We start from the raw sequence: 14223 nt of genomic DNA, 5'->3' as shown, positions 1-14223 counted from the left end.
GGGAACCCACCAGGTTATTACTGAAGAATGGAAACCATTATTTCTCTCTGGTTGTGCTGATTAGTTTTTTGTGTGTGTCTTTTTTGTTTGTACATACAGTGAAGAGCTGGGAGAATTCATGGAGATGAAAGGCGCCAACAGTCCCGGGATCCTTGTATTGACCACGGGCCTGAGCAAACCCTTTATGCGCTTGGATAAATATCCCACCTTACTCAAAGAACTTGAAAGACACATGGAGGTATATCTTAGCAGCATTTATGTTCCAGCTTAATGATGATTTGGCAACAAATGAAAGGTACATTTGGAGGACGATGGGTTCCACCCATGCAACACCACTTTTCTCTCATTCTTCTGGAGTAATCGTCTGAATGCTGGAGTCCAGTACATTTCTGAGATTGTTGTCCGAAAAATAATGTGTTCTGATCTTGAACCCATGATTGCTCCAGCCTCTCTGCCTGTGAAAACCCTGTTATATGGGTTAATATTAGTGCTGGAGTGTCTTATTTCAAACCATGGGGAACCGCCATTAGATTTCTCAAAGCATGTGGCAACCTTCTGTAGGTACTGTTTATGCTGCTTAAGCAATGCACAGCTGAGTTGAAAAGGAAGCCCTTGTTGCATTTGTACTTCTCATTGCCTGTCCCTCTGGTTTGGACTGTTAAGCTGCCACTTGTGTAGAACAAAATAAGCTTTTTGAGTATGATTTGTTTTTTCTTGCCATTTGGGCACTGTTTTCCACAAGGTTTTCCCAGTATTCTCGTGCTTGGATATCACTGAACTCCGGGGTATGAATTTTATTGTAGAATTGTTTGGAGAAGAGGTAATCTGTCTGACTTGTCAACTAGATCTTTTCTGTCGGAATAATACAGTATCTTTGGTTGCAGATGGGCTGCAATCTTAGTTTTAATTTTGCATCCTAATGAGTAGGGCCATTCTCAGTTTCAGGCATTGCATTTCTTTTAGAGCTGGAGCAGAATTTCTTCTGAGATTTCCATTTCTATTAATAGTGCCAGTTCTGGAGTTTTAAATTATGTACTAGAAAATGGTATTCCATACAGAATGGAATGTCGGCAATGCCAACAGGCTGGTGGTCCCTGGCCCTAAAGAGGTATGCCTGGCCCTGGGTTGGTAGAATGAGCTCCCAAGTGAGATCAGGGCGCTGCCTGAACTCCAGGAGTTCCACAGGACCTGTGAAACCACAGGACCTTCTTCCACCAATCCTTTCCTTTCAGTGTGCACCTACTGCATATAATACTTATTATCGGGCCTTCCTCTACACGCATGTCTACATTTATCCACATGGATTGATATATGTATATTGCACCTGCAATTTCCGGGGTAGGAATTTATCATCCCCCCCCTCCCCCAATTTCCCAATTCACCTCTGCTGGGACAATGAAGTGGAGTTCTACACCAGTATTATTACTGTATCACTATGATAAGAACAGGAAAGGATATAGGAGGAAAAATGAAATGGAAGGCAGAAGGGTGCTTTCATACCGCTATCAACAGAAATTGCAAATGAATCTTCTTTTTTCATTTTGTTTTAGGATTACCATCCAGATCGACCTGACATTCAGAAGTCTATGACAGCCTTCAAAAATCTTTCTGTAAGTAATAAAATATATTGCACCCTAAAGAGGGGATAGTGTAAATCTATAAAATAGACTTCTAAAGTCAAGAGGCCAATATTTAGCTTAGCGACTAGTGCTTTTTTGGTTTTTTAAAAAGATGTTTCTTCTGCCCTCTTTGTGGGTTCAAGGGGCAGGCAGTTAATTGGAGGAGGAAATTATTGGGGTCCTTGGTTGGTCCCATATGAAGGACAGTAGTGAAGCACAAGGATTAACTCTCATGCAATGTGTCCTTGGATCGAGAGACAGTACAGTGCCTTTAAGTGCTTAAGAGGGAGGATATTGACATGCTTTTTGATTTCCCTCAATCTTTGATCTTGATTTCTGTATAAAACTATTAGTAGTTCCATGGCCCATGCTAACAGCTTACTCTTTAAATTCCCTTATGTGTCATGCCTTAACCAGTTATCTGTCCCTTCCATAAACCCTTGGCATTCGAACACCTGACAGGGTAGCTTCCCCAAGCATGATTGCTAAGATTCAAGTTGAGCCAAAAATACCTTATTTTTAAGGTTGGGCCTGTTTTGAGATCCAGCTCTTGTCATGTTTCCAGTAGTGACACTTGGAATGCAATGACAGTTTCCTGTTCCCCCTGAAAACTTGTTTGTTACCCATGATAACACTCTGGATTCTAGTTTCCCATAGGGTCTGTGCCCTTTGGACTCTAGGAATCTACATTTCTCTCGAGTCTTGGCACCCAGAAGCTTTCTAAGCAATAGCAATAGTTTTTGGTTTGCGCGTTAATTTTACCATAGCCAGGAAACTTTCAGTGGGAAAAAGAATGGGTAAACAATGTTGTAGAGAGATTAGTGCAGTTTTAAGTATGAACAGAGTCCAAAATTTGGAAAGGTGTGGGATTAGCTTGTAAATTGCCTAGAAATTCTGAAGTTGAGCAGTTCATGATCTGATATACTTTCTGAACTTTAGTTCCATTAATAATGGGAATACAGTGTTGATTTAAGTAGCTTGATTTTAAACTGGAATCTTGCTTTAGAAAGATGGAATCATAGGGTTGGAAGGGACTTCCAGGGCCATCTAGACAAACCCCCTGCAGAATGTGTGAAATTGACAACTACCTGCCTACCACAGTGACCCTACATCTATGGCCAGATGATGCCCTTCTGCTCACGTACTTGCAATCTGCCTAAATTCACAGAATTAGCATTTCTGTCAGATCATAGAGCTGGAAAGTACTTCCAGGGTCATCTAGTCCAACCCCCTGCATAATGCAGGAACTCACAACTACCTTTCCATACACAGTAACCCCAATTTCATGCCCAAGTGACCCCTCCACCATCACCAAAAATCTCCATAATCCAGCCTGGCCTGGAGGAAATTCACCTACCATCCCACAGTGGCGATCAGCAATTCCCTGGGTATACAAAGAAGGGCCACAAGAGACAAACACTGGCACATCTCTTCCTGCCCCCCCTCTCACAATCTTCCTAAGTTCATAAAATGGCTATCTATCCTCTGTTTAAAAACTTCCAAAGAAAGAAGAGCATAGCACTATCAAGTAGAGTATAGCACTAGCAAGTGCTTTTTATGTAGTCACCGTCACATTTAAATCAGGCCTTAACATTACTTACATTCAACTAGTTTCAAAGGCAAACGAGTTCTTGGAATAACTATATGATTGCCTGGATTTCTGTCCTAAGCTAGTTGAGGTGTTTTCCGTTCTTTTCTATTCTGCCCTGTTCTCAAAGTAGTGAGAGAAAACTTTTCTTGTCTTTGGTACCATCTGGGAAACGTCACCTCAGCCTCTTACACATATGAAGGTTTTCCTGGCTGTGAATTAGTTCTTGGTTAAGAACCTGCTGTAAGGTGTTCATTGAAGGCAGAGATGCTGAGACCTGCCCCAGGCCCTCAAGCTTTTATGGCAGAAGTGGGCTTCAAACCGGAATCCCAGTCCAACTCTGTATACACCACACTGGCTATCTAAGATGGACCTAACACATCAGCACAGCAATGAAGGAAATATATTTTTTAAAGGAAGCAAAGGAAAATCACTTGGTAGATATTCTAGAGCAGTGGTTCTCAACCTTCCTAATGCTGTGACTCTTTAATACAGTTCTTCATGCTGTGGTAACCCCAACCATAAAATTATGCAAGTGTTCTTCACAGAAATTAAGCCAAAACTGACCAGTGGCGTGAAGATCTATTGTTCATGATTGTATATAAATTGTTTTTTTTTCTGAGGTCTCACATTTCAGTTCTGCCTCTTGCCTCACCATGCGAGGCGCCTGCAGAAGGAGTGGCAACAGTGTCAGTGCCCCCTCCCCTGGCCAATCTGCTCACCCTGCCGCGACCCCTGTGAGAGGGTCATTTAACGACCAAAGGGGTCCCAACCCCCAGGTTGAAAACCACTGTTCTAGAGCAAATGTCACATACCAGGAATTTTCTGCTTGTGCCTCAAGAAGGTGGCTTTTGAACAGATATTGTCCCACGCTTGTTAACAAAGTGTATTCTCACTGTGCTGCTTTGTCTCGTGCAACCTGCAAGCTGGTTGGAATATGGTTGTCTGCAGGGTCCAGGTTATGGCTGCCTCCTTGAGAAACAGAATCCGTTCACAGGTTTATTAAAAGAAAACGGGCACCATGGGGCACTACCGGCATAGTACTGAATAACTTTTGGCTGGTTCAGTTGTGCCTGTGCATTGCATGATGGGATTGTCTCCTTGTCCAACAGGCACAATGTCAAGAAGTGCGAAAAAGAAAGGAACTTGAACTCCAGATACTAACAGAAGCCATCCGCTGCTGGGAAGGAGAGGACATTAAGACACTAGGAACAGTTATTTACATGTCACAAGTCATGATACAGTGCGCTGGCAGTGAGGTAATGCAATTTGCTTTTCCAGTCATGCCTCCAGTCTAAAACCATTGGCTTCAGTGTTCTCTGCCCTTGCTTTTTTGGTCTTGTTTATGCAAGAGAAATGTTAGGGATGGATGAAACCAGCCAAAACAAGGTTTGAATTTTTTGTTCCTGTTTTTTGCAGAGCCTTAAGAGGATGCGGTTTAAGTACAGAATAGTGTTTGCTTGTGCATGATGTGGACACGATTGGGCCACTCCTTTTTCCCAAGCCCACTACCCATTCCAATTGTTTTGCCATGTGTATAAAATATTTTAGAATAGACTTCTTATAGGCCTTGCAGTTCTGCTTCAAAATTACATTTTAATGCCTCACACTTAGCTTAGGATTGCCAGAGTTAAAAAGGACAGTGTTTGTGATCACCCTATGCCATGGAAATTCTTAACTTGCTTTGTCATATGATTTAATAATGTTGTATTATTTCTCTCTCTTTCTATAAGGAAAAGAATGAACGATACCTTCTTCTATTTCCAAACACTTTGCTCATGTTGTCTGCCAGCCCTAGAATGAGTGGGTTTATTTATCAGGTAAAGGGGTTTTAATTAAATTTGGGTCTCTGTGGCTTCCTTTGTTGGGAAGTTCCTATAAATTCTGCAAAGGCTTTCATTGAACTTTTATGGCAGTAGTTTGTGTGTTTCAGGATTGTAAGAGAGGCAACATCTGTATAACGCAAGGCATATTGAATGTCAAGTGTACCCTAACAACATTATATGCATTCTGCAATGCCTATGCAAGTAATATTTGGTGATTATATGTATGAAATGGGTAATGAGAGCAGGTGGGTGGATAGCATAGCTATGCGTGCTGCTCTTAAAATGTCATAGCACACTGTTTTGCAAGTTGGATAGCTGGTGAGTGCACAACCAACAAAAACTCTAAAGCTAATGTGTTGTCTTGTACACATTGGGTAGGGAGAGAGGCCCTTTCTAGCTCCTAAACCAAAACATTTTCCCATGGATGGTGTATCAAGTAAAGGAATGCAATTGGATGTTATAGGGAGGGGAAGAAAACATGGGGCAAGCCAAGGAATGTTTCTGACATGTATGCAACCACTGGTTGGAACATGCTTGCAAAAGGTATGGATGCCCTGCCCAAGGTTATTTTTCCAGGTGTATTGTGCTTAGAAAATGCAATACATGCTCAGCTATATCACAGGTGTGCAAATGGCATGTAAGAGATGGCAAGTAAAAAGAAAAATCGGAGTGCCTGGTCCTTCCTGCCCTTGGGTTAGAGGCCTTTACTTTTATGGTATTGTTCTGGGTTGCTACCTTCTTGTCTGTCAGCATTTCTGGTTATGGGTTTGTGTTATTGAAACCTCACTTGTTATTGAAAAAAAAAAGTCTTCCCCCCCACTACACAACATGTTTCACTTTACCGGGGGGGGGGGGGGACCTGTTCAGAATTGTGATGCATGCACTTCAATTATATAAATGAATATTTTTTTCCAAGGAGTCTATATAACACACTGCTTTTTAGACAGTGTTTAAAAATAAAGGGAAACAAATGCACAATTTTTTTTTAAGTTACATAGATTAAGATCTATGAAAACCCCAAGCTGATCCTCAGCCTGAAAAGAATCCATTCTTTTTCTGGGGATGTGTGTGTGTTTAATTTGCCTGAACATCTTGATATGTATGCTTTTAGGGGAAACTACCACTCACAGGGATGACCATCATCAAACTAGAAGACACTGAAAACCACAGAAATGCATTTGAAATATCAGGTAATATCCACTTGCATCCCTAACCTTCTGTACATACCCCTCCTATTCTTCAGGCAACCAGTGTCTGCTCTACATTGAGCCCCCTCCAAGAGTTGCTGAAATAAACATCCAGCCAGTTGAAGTGATCCTGTTTATCCTGCTCTATTTATTAGTCACTTTTAAATGGATGCCCTATTTGCTTTGAATAAGAGCTTAGCAGGCCACGCCATTAAAAGTTCCACTGGACAGTATATCAATACTTGTATGTTGTTTTCACTCGTTTTAATCTCGGCCCCAGCTTAAAGCTCCATAGCGACATCCTACAGCGGGGTCCCCAACCTCTTTGAGCCAGTGGGCGCCTTTCAAATTCTTACACACGGCAGCAAGAACAAGTACAAATTGTCTGCCACGGAAGGCAGAACTAAACACGGAGAGGAAGCCCAAAAGAGATCATTTAAAAATACAGCGGGAAAGAATAAAAGCAACACTACAGTGGCAGCTCCCACTGAAACAGTGTTGTTTTAATTTGCACCACCAGTTGAGGCCAATCAGAGGCTTGGCTGGGCAAGAACCCCACACAGCTACACACACTTCCTAAAATACACTTTTTGGGGATCAGGAAGAGAGTTTGCAAGCACCATGGCGCTCACAGGTACTACGGTGGGGAGTCTTGTCCTACATCAGAGGTGGCCAAATGCTGGCTTTCCGGATGTCCATGGACTGCTGGCAGGGGCTTGTGGGAATTGTAGTCCATGGAGATCTGGAGAGCCACAGTTTGGCCACCGTATGCTACAACAACTGCAGTTTTTAATGCTCTAGCACAGGGGTAGTCAAACTGCGGCCCTCCAGATGTCCATGAACTACAATTCCCATGAGCCCCTGCCAGCGAATGCTGGCAGGGGCTCATGGGAATTGTGGTCCGTGGACATCTGGAGGGCTGCAGTTTGACTACCCCTGTTCTAGCAAGTCAAGCAGCCATCTGACGAGCTATGCTCATGCTCTTATACATGATGGCGATTTGTTGCCATCATCATGTAGGATCACTGATTTTTAATATAGAAAGGAACTCTTGGGATTGTGCATTTTAACTTGTCCGTTTCCCACAGATTCTGTCATCAGATGCCTAGAAAGGATTGTTATTCATGTTTGCAAAGATGTAGGTGAACCGAAAGAACATAACAGAGCTCCGAAGTCAGGGCTTCAGAAGCTCAACTCTTAACCAGAACTTCGCTATTGTTATCAGATTCTGATAAGTCAGATAGATATTTATTTAGTACGGCACTTTGACCAGTTTAACAGTGCATAATAGAAAAATACAGGCATTCTTTGTGAACAGAACAGACAAAGTAGAAGATAGCATTTAAAATTTTTACATTGAAAGTGAAAAATTGAAAGTTAATAAGAAGACTCCTCCATATCATTGTTAATGTAACCTTAACTGTCTCTCACGTGTATTATTATTATTATTATTATTATTATTATTATTATTATTATTATTATTATTATTATTATTATTATTATTAATTATTAATTATTATTATTATTATTAATTTTAGACCACCATTCTCCAATTAGGTCTCAGAGCGGTTTACAGTTAAAAACACAATAAAATCCCCATAAAAAATCCAGATTTACATCATACAACTTATAATGTATATATGCGGCAGTGGTCACAATTCTAATCACAATTACCCAGTTTCCCCCATGTTCAGCCTGGTGGGAAATAATATTCAGAAGAGGGTGGAAGTCAATACAGTAGATCTAACAAATGATCTCGATGTTAGAGATCTCAGTATTGGAGGGGATCCTTAGATGGATTAACGGGAGAACTGCCCTGGCCTCAACCATACACCTGGCGGAAGAGCTCCATCTTGCAGGCCATGTGGAAAGCTGATAACTCCTACAGGGCCCTTAGCTCTTCCGGGAGCTCACTCCACCAGGTTGGGACCAGGACCAAGAAGGCCCTGGCCCAAGTCAAGGCCGGGCGAACATCCCATGGGCCCGGGACAACCAGCAAATTCATACCCGCAGAACGGAGTGCTCTATGTACTATACAGGTGAGCACAATATTTTGTGGAAATGGGGGCCTTTCTTCTCCATAGGAGGAATTTAATTTTTACTTCCTTAGTACATCCCTAAGGGGCATCCCTAAGTAGAGGGAGGATGAGTCTGGTCCTTGCTGATGTAAAAAAGGGACACCTAAAGAACATGTGCTCAGGAGATTCAACCTTCCCAGAAGTACAGGGGCCGTGTCTTTTGGCTTTTGAGACTTTCTTAAAGCGGCCCTCAAGAATGGCAGAGGGTAAGGCTTGAGCACCTTGCTAACCTGAATACCCTCCTAAGACATTAAACTTCCAGAAAAAGAGAGATAGCTGGGCCTTGGATATATTTGGTATTTGGTGGTGCAAAATACTCAGGGGAGTGTGAGAGATCTATTCAATGCTCCAAGTCATCAATCTGATATGTCAAATTTGACATAGAAGGTTGTGGAAGAGTATAGATCAGTGAAGAAGCATCATTTTTCTGGGTAATACAAATGGCATTAGCATATTGTGTGTTGCTTGTGAAATAATTTTTTAACACTACAGCTAGAATGGAATCCCATTTTCCTCTTCCCTTCTGGATTGTGTGCTTGGCTGTAGGAAATATGATTGAGAGAATATTAGTATCCTGTAACAACCAACAAGATCTGCATGAATGGGTGGACCATCTGCAGAAGCAAACCAAAGTAACAACTACGGGGACTCCCACTATTAAACCTCATTCTGTGCCATCTCACACGGTAAGGGACTGACCTGGCTGTATTCCTGTTGGGTTAAAGCAAGCCCGGTATGGTGTGTATAGGTGTGTGTGTTTGGGGAACAGCCGTTAATGTTACAAGTAAGTCCATTGTGGTGTGCAGTCTGTTGATTTCACTGTAAAAGAATTCCAGCAAAACAATTCCGGCATGTTTGGGTTTGTGCCGCAATGTGTGAAAATCCAGAATACCAGCTGAATTATCATGTAATATACCAACAGTTTCCAACAGACTGTTGACTTTAACAGAGAGGGACTCTACGAACATTTCCACACAAGGAATCTGCCCCTTGACAGCCTTTGAATGTTAGCTGCTTTTAGAGCCCCCTCCACATGACATCGCCTGCATCCCAAGGCTGTCGAGCTGGGTCGAGTTTTGGCCATTTTTAACTTGTGATGAGGGAAATTGCCAAAACTGGATTTACTACCCTCAATCACGCATCCCATTGTGAGCAACCAGGGGCAAGCCCGTATGGAGGGGAAAAGGCACAATAGTCTCTGTAGTGTTGTCCACCCTTTGCCCCCCTCCATTTAATTCTCCGAGTAATTTTTAAAAAATGGCTGGTCCATGTTGGAGTGCAACTGCAAAGCTACATTGTCAAAGGTAAAATAAAATCTTCTGCAAAGATTGGGGTCCGGGGGGGGGGAGTTTCAGTCCATGAGACAACTGCTGGGCTGTGATTGGTGGTGTGCTGTGATTGACAAGCCAGGGAGTGGAGGGAGAAGTTAGTTTTGTTTTCTTTTGCAGCCTCATCAGGAGGCAAAAAGCCAAAAAGCCACATCGGGGCAGAGGAAAAACGTGGGAGGGGTCTTCCCGTGAAGAGGGCTGCAAAAGCGAGATTTACCATCCTGCATTCGTAAGCAGGAGGCCACTCACATTTTAGCCCTCCATGGTCTACCATTTTCCCATACTGCAGACAGCTGGTGATGGTAGGGCTGCAATGAGAAGGAAGAAATTGATGTTCCCTCTACTATTAACAGAGCCATGTGCTTATAAATTTCTAAGTTTGGGGCTAAACTGAATGTTTTCTACTTTAATTGTTTGGGCCAAAAATATGTGCATGGGGTAAAAAACCCAGGCTTATTCAATGAGTAGGATGATGTCAGAGTGTTATGTAGCCATTCAGGTTTTGCTACACGATCATGTCACTGAGGGCAAGAAAAAATATTTGAGAATGGGACTGTCCCTGATTGGCAGTAAAGATAAACAGGAGTGCTTGAGGTATGGTTCTCCCCCCAATCCAGCCCAAGGCAATTTTCTGCACTGTTGAAAACGTTTGTGAAAATATTTTCAGATCGGATCTGCTTTGTTGACACTGCATTGTCCGATATGAAGAACTGACTTTCCATTTACCTGTTTAAATAACTAAGATTAAATCTGAAGCTGTCTTGAACACATGCCTTTGGAAGCTGGTATAATCTCTTCTGTGTTTCTGCTGCATATAATCCATGCTGCAATTGAAGAATAAGAATAACTGGAAGAAAAAGAGGGCTTTCCTTATACTTTCTGTCTGTCTCTCTAAATCTGGAGGGCAAAGCAACATGTGGCATGTCTTGCCATCCCTTAGATGGAAATATTTGTATAGAAAGTACCTTCACTCAGCAAATCCTACAAGCAGATTCATATCCTGGCAGAGCAGAGTGGTAGATCATGCGTCCGTAGATGCAGTCATCTGCTGCCCTAGTGATGTCTGAACAGGAATGTGGACCAGGAAAATGACACAGCTAATTGTCAGGCCAGTATTGCCCCTCAGTTGGGGGTGTGTATGTGTTATTGCCATGGGAACTGGCTGTGACAGATGCCTGAGCCATAGGGGTCCTGTTGATCAATGCAGTGAGTGCATCTTAGGATATTATGGGAGCACCACAGATGAGTAATAAGAACTGGATGGGCCATATGCAAAAATTGGCTTGTAGGAAGTAAACCTGTAAAAATTGGTCATGGTGGCCCCTGCCTAGCCTTTTGCTGTTGGGAAGTTAAGGCAGACTTTTACTGATAAGTTTCCTTCTACCCCTCCTGTGGGGGACCCTCTGGTTCCCCCTTCCTCAGCTGTTTCTGGGCTGCCTTGGGAGGAAGGAGTCAGTGAATTCGCACCTCTTCCTTGTGCTTGCAGACATTCTAGATAGTAGCCAAGCCACACTGTTGACAGATGAGTTTAACTGGTTTAAACCTGGCCTCCGGCTGTGTAGCAAAGCAATAATAATAATAATACTGTTGACGGCTAACTGGCATACCCTTGTATACAGCTGTCATTTTTCTGTCATATTTTTCTTTTTTCCATAAATCGTTGCTCACTTGGTAGCTTCCTTCCCATCCTGTAACACCGTCCAGCAAACACTCAGATAGCAAGCAAATACCGCTGACTCCAGTATACCACACTCTTCCACATCCTTCACACCACGGGACGCCTCACACCACTATAAACTGGGGACCCCTGGAGCCTCCTAAAACTCCTAAGCCGTGGAGCTTGAGCTGTTTGCGACCGGCACCACCACTGCGGCCTTCGGCAGCGCTCTGTTACAAAGAGGTGAGACGGAGCAACCCTGTCAGAAATCTCAATGCGTTCTGGGTTGCAATTGCATTACCAAGACAGAGTTTGGACTACCCCCTCAGTGAAGCATTTTGTGAATGAATAATCATTTCAGTAGGCAGTACAAGGGCTGTTAATTAAGTTTTTAGCTTCAGTGGCATGGGCCTCTCCTCTTTGACCATTGTCGACCCAGCATAAAAGAAGCTCAAAAAAGTAGTTTTGTGTGAACCAGAGTTAGAAGTAGCTAATCATAATTCAAAATGTTGTATGTTTGGTGGTCTTTACTTCACTGATGTTAGGCCACAGTAAGTTTTCGACAAGACGCGAGATTCTTCAGTGTATATGTTTTTTGCAATAGATAAACAGGCGTCTTGCAGGAATGTGGAACAGACTGGTTCTCTGTGTGCTTTGTCCATTTAGGATCTCAGCAAAAGCCCCAAGACAATGAAAAAATTGCTGCCCAAGCGGAAACCTGAACGGAAACCATCAGAAGAAGAGTTTGCGCTGAGAAAAAGTGAGTATATTGGTATTACATGGAAGTAGAGGATTTCTCTTGCTTGCCCAAAACATTGGCATGCTCAGCTATTTTCAGAAGAGGAAGCGTGCCTGTTCGCCCTGGATGGTGTGCAGCTCCTAGTGACTCACTCTGCCAGGAACCTGGGCGTGATCCTGGATGCTTCCCTAACAATGGAAGCCCAGGTCACAAAGGTAGCATGGCTAGCATTTTACCACCTCCGCCAAGCCAAACTACTAGCGTCCTAACTGGACCCAGAGCACCTAGCTACAATGATCCATTGACAGCCACCTCTAGACTGGACTTCTGCAGCTTGCTCTATGCAGGCCTACCTTTATCTTTGATCCGGAAACTACAACTGGTGCAGAACGCCGCAGCCAGGATTCTCACTAAGACATCATGATCACATATCCAGCCGGTACTTCAAGAACTCGGCTGGCTCCCAATTGAATTCCGGATTAAGCTTAAGGTTTTGGTAGTCGCATTTAAGGCCATACGTGGTCTGGACCCAATGTATCTGAGAGACCGCCTGCCCGCCTATACCCCCAGAAGAGCGCTATGCTGTGCCGCCTCCAACTGGCTGAGGATCCGTGGCCCTAAAGAGGCATGTTGGACCTCAACAAGGGGCCAGGAGCTTTTCAGTCCTGGCCCCCACCTAGTAGAATGAGCTCCCCGAAGAGATCAGGGCCCTGCCGGAACTTCCACAATTCCACAGGGCCTGCAAAAGGGAGCTCTTCCACCAGGCATCTGCTTGAGGCCGACACCTACAGATACCCCCCCCCCCCCGACTGAGAGGCCGAACCTACCGAGGGATGCTGTTCTAGTTGAGATGTTAATGTTATTTTTATATTGATATTGTTCTATGTAAACGTTCTTCAATGTTTTATGTAAACCTCCCAGAGCCATAGGGAAGGGCGGTATAAAAATATAAACAAACAAACAAACAAATAAATAAATAATATCTTCGTAGTCATGCAGCTTGATCAGAGGTTGCACCACTTGACTCTATATAGTTTTCAAGCATTCGTCTCATGATTCAAGATTTGAACATGCAATTACTCTGTTGAACCAGGAAAACTGCATATTTCCCCCCAAGATGTCTCTCTTTACAAGACTTGATTTTAGTTGGAAGCCTTCTCTTTTGTACTATTTGTAATTTTAAAGGGTTTTAAGTGAACGGCGTAATTGTTTGGCATTGCTGTTTGCTAACACAAATTAATTTGGGGTGACAGCTGATGTTACCCGTCTTGGAGCCTGATCTTCTTCATTTTTGCTCAGAAGCAAGTTCCAGTGGGTTCAATAGGGATTATTCCTGTCTAAGCATATATAGGACTGCATTTCTGAGTATTAATAAGTATATTTCTGTATGGTGATATTCTGGATGCTTTTTCAAACGCAGTGGCAGCAGTCCTTGCGGCTTACTTGTGAATAAGCCCTATTAACCACAGTGGAACTAACTTTCATGAAAATTAGCATAGGATCAGGCTAAAAATACAGATAATTTAATCTGTGTTCTCAAGAAAATGTTTCTCACACTCCAAACAGATATCTGAATTCTCCCTTGCAGTTCCTGGCTGGCTTCCATAATTTTAATATTGTTCTTTCCTTTTCATTTATTGTATTAATTATACAAATGTGTACCCTGCCTTTCAATGAAGGCTACGAAGGTGAAGCATTTTAAATCACTGGTTAGATTCGAAGGTGCCATTCCACTTGCAAAATGGTTGCTGCACTGACAGAATGGTATTAATGTTGGCCGGAAAAGAAAGGGCTTTTATTGGGGGGGGGGGGGGGCATTTTCCTTTCCTACTTTGCCTCTCATGCTACTCCTTATGTGTCCTTTGTCACTTTGCCACCCCAAAGCCAAGAGGCTTAGTGGTCTACAGCTGAAGGGGATAGCAGGAAAGTCCTATCATATTCTCAGTGCTTTGGTTCCAACCCAATAATACTAAATAATCCAATAATCCAATAGAACATTCAAAAGAATATACATACCAAGCAATCAAAAAAATTAAAATAATCGGGTTTAAAAGCCAATAAAAACAATATCTCAAAGCCTGACAGAAGATGGTAGATTTTAGTAAATCTTTATGGACAACCTGGGGAAATGAATTTACATGTATTTTATCTGTAGCATCTCTGAAAGTGTTACTTGCAGCATCTGTAGCGGATAACAACTG

The 14223-nt window shown here is 42.8% G+C and overlaps 1 protein-coding gene across 11 annotated transcripts in view; it reads left to right on the top strand.

The window, feature by feature from the left end:
• The window catches only part of ARHGEF7 (Rho guanine nucleotide exchange factor 7), a 123424-nt gene that overhangs the window by 73723 nt on the left and 35478 nt on the right, over positions 1-14223 (top strand). For 10 of the 11 annotated variants that reach the window (XR_013232132.1, XR_013232134.1, XR_013232133.1 and 7 more), the window contains 8 exons: positions 100-238; positions 1551-1610; positions 4320-4466; positions 4941-5027; positions 6145-6223; positions 8845-8984; positions 11302-11526; positions 11950-12043. Coding sequence is in view for 8 of the 11 variants with exons in the window: in XM_077343750.1 (XP_077199865.1) it covers positions 100-238; positions 1551-1610; positions 4320-4466; positions 4941-5027; positions 6145-6223; positions 8845-8984; positions 11302-11526; positions 11950-12043 (971 nt within the window). In the remaining 3 variants the exon portion in view is untranslated. The remainder of the gene's footprint in view (positions 1-99; positions 239-1550; positions 1611-4319; positions 4467-4940; positions 5028-6144; positions 6224-8844; positions 8985-11301; positions 11527-11949; positions 12044-14223) is intronic. The other variant, XM_077343753.1, reaches the window with a different exon arrangement.

The sequence above is a fragment of the Paroedura picta genome, chromosome 6 (assembly GCF_049243985.1).
Source record: "Paroedura picta isolate Pp20150507F chromosome 6, Ppicta_v3.0, whole genome shotgun sequence".
Taxonomy (NCBI): domain Eukaryota; kingdom Metazoa; phylum Chordata; class Lepidosauria; order Squamata; family Gekkonidae; genus Paroedura; species Paroedura picta.
The sequence above is the reverse complement of the archived record's forward strand: the minus strand, read 5'-3'. Positions and strand labels throughout refer to the sequence as shown.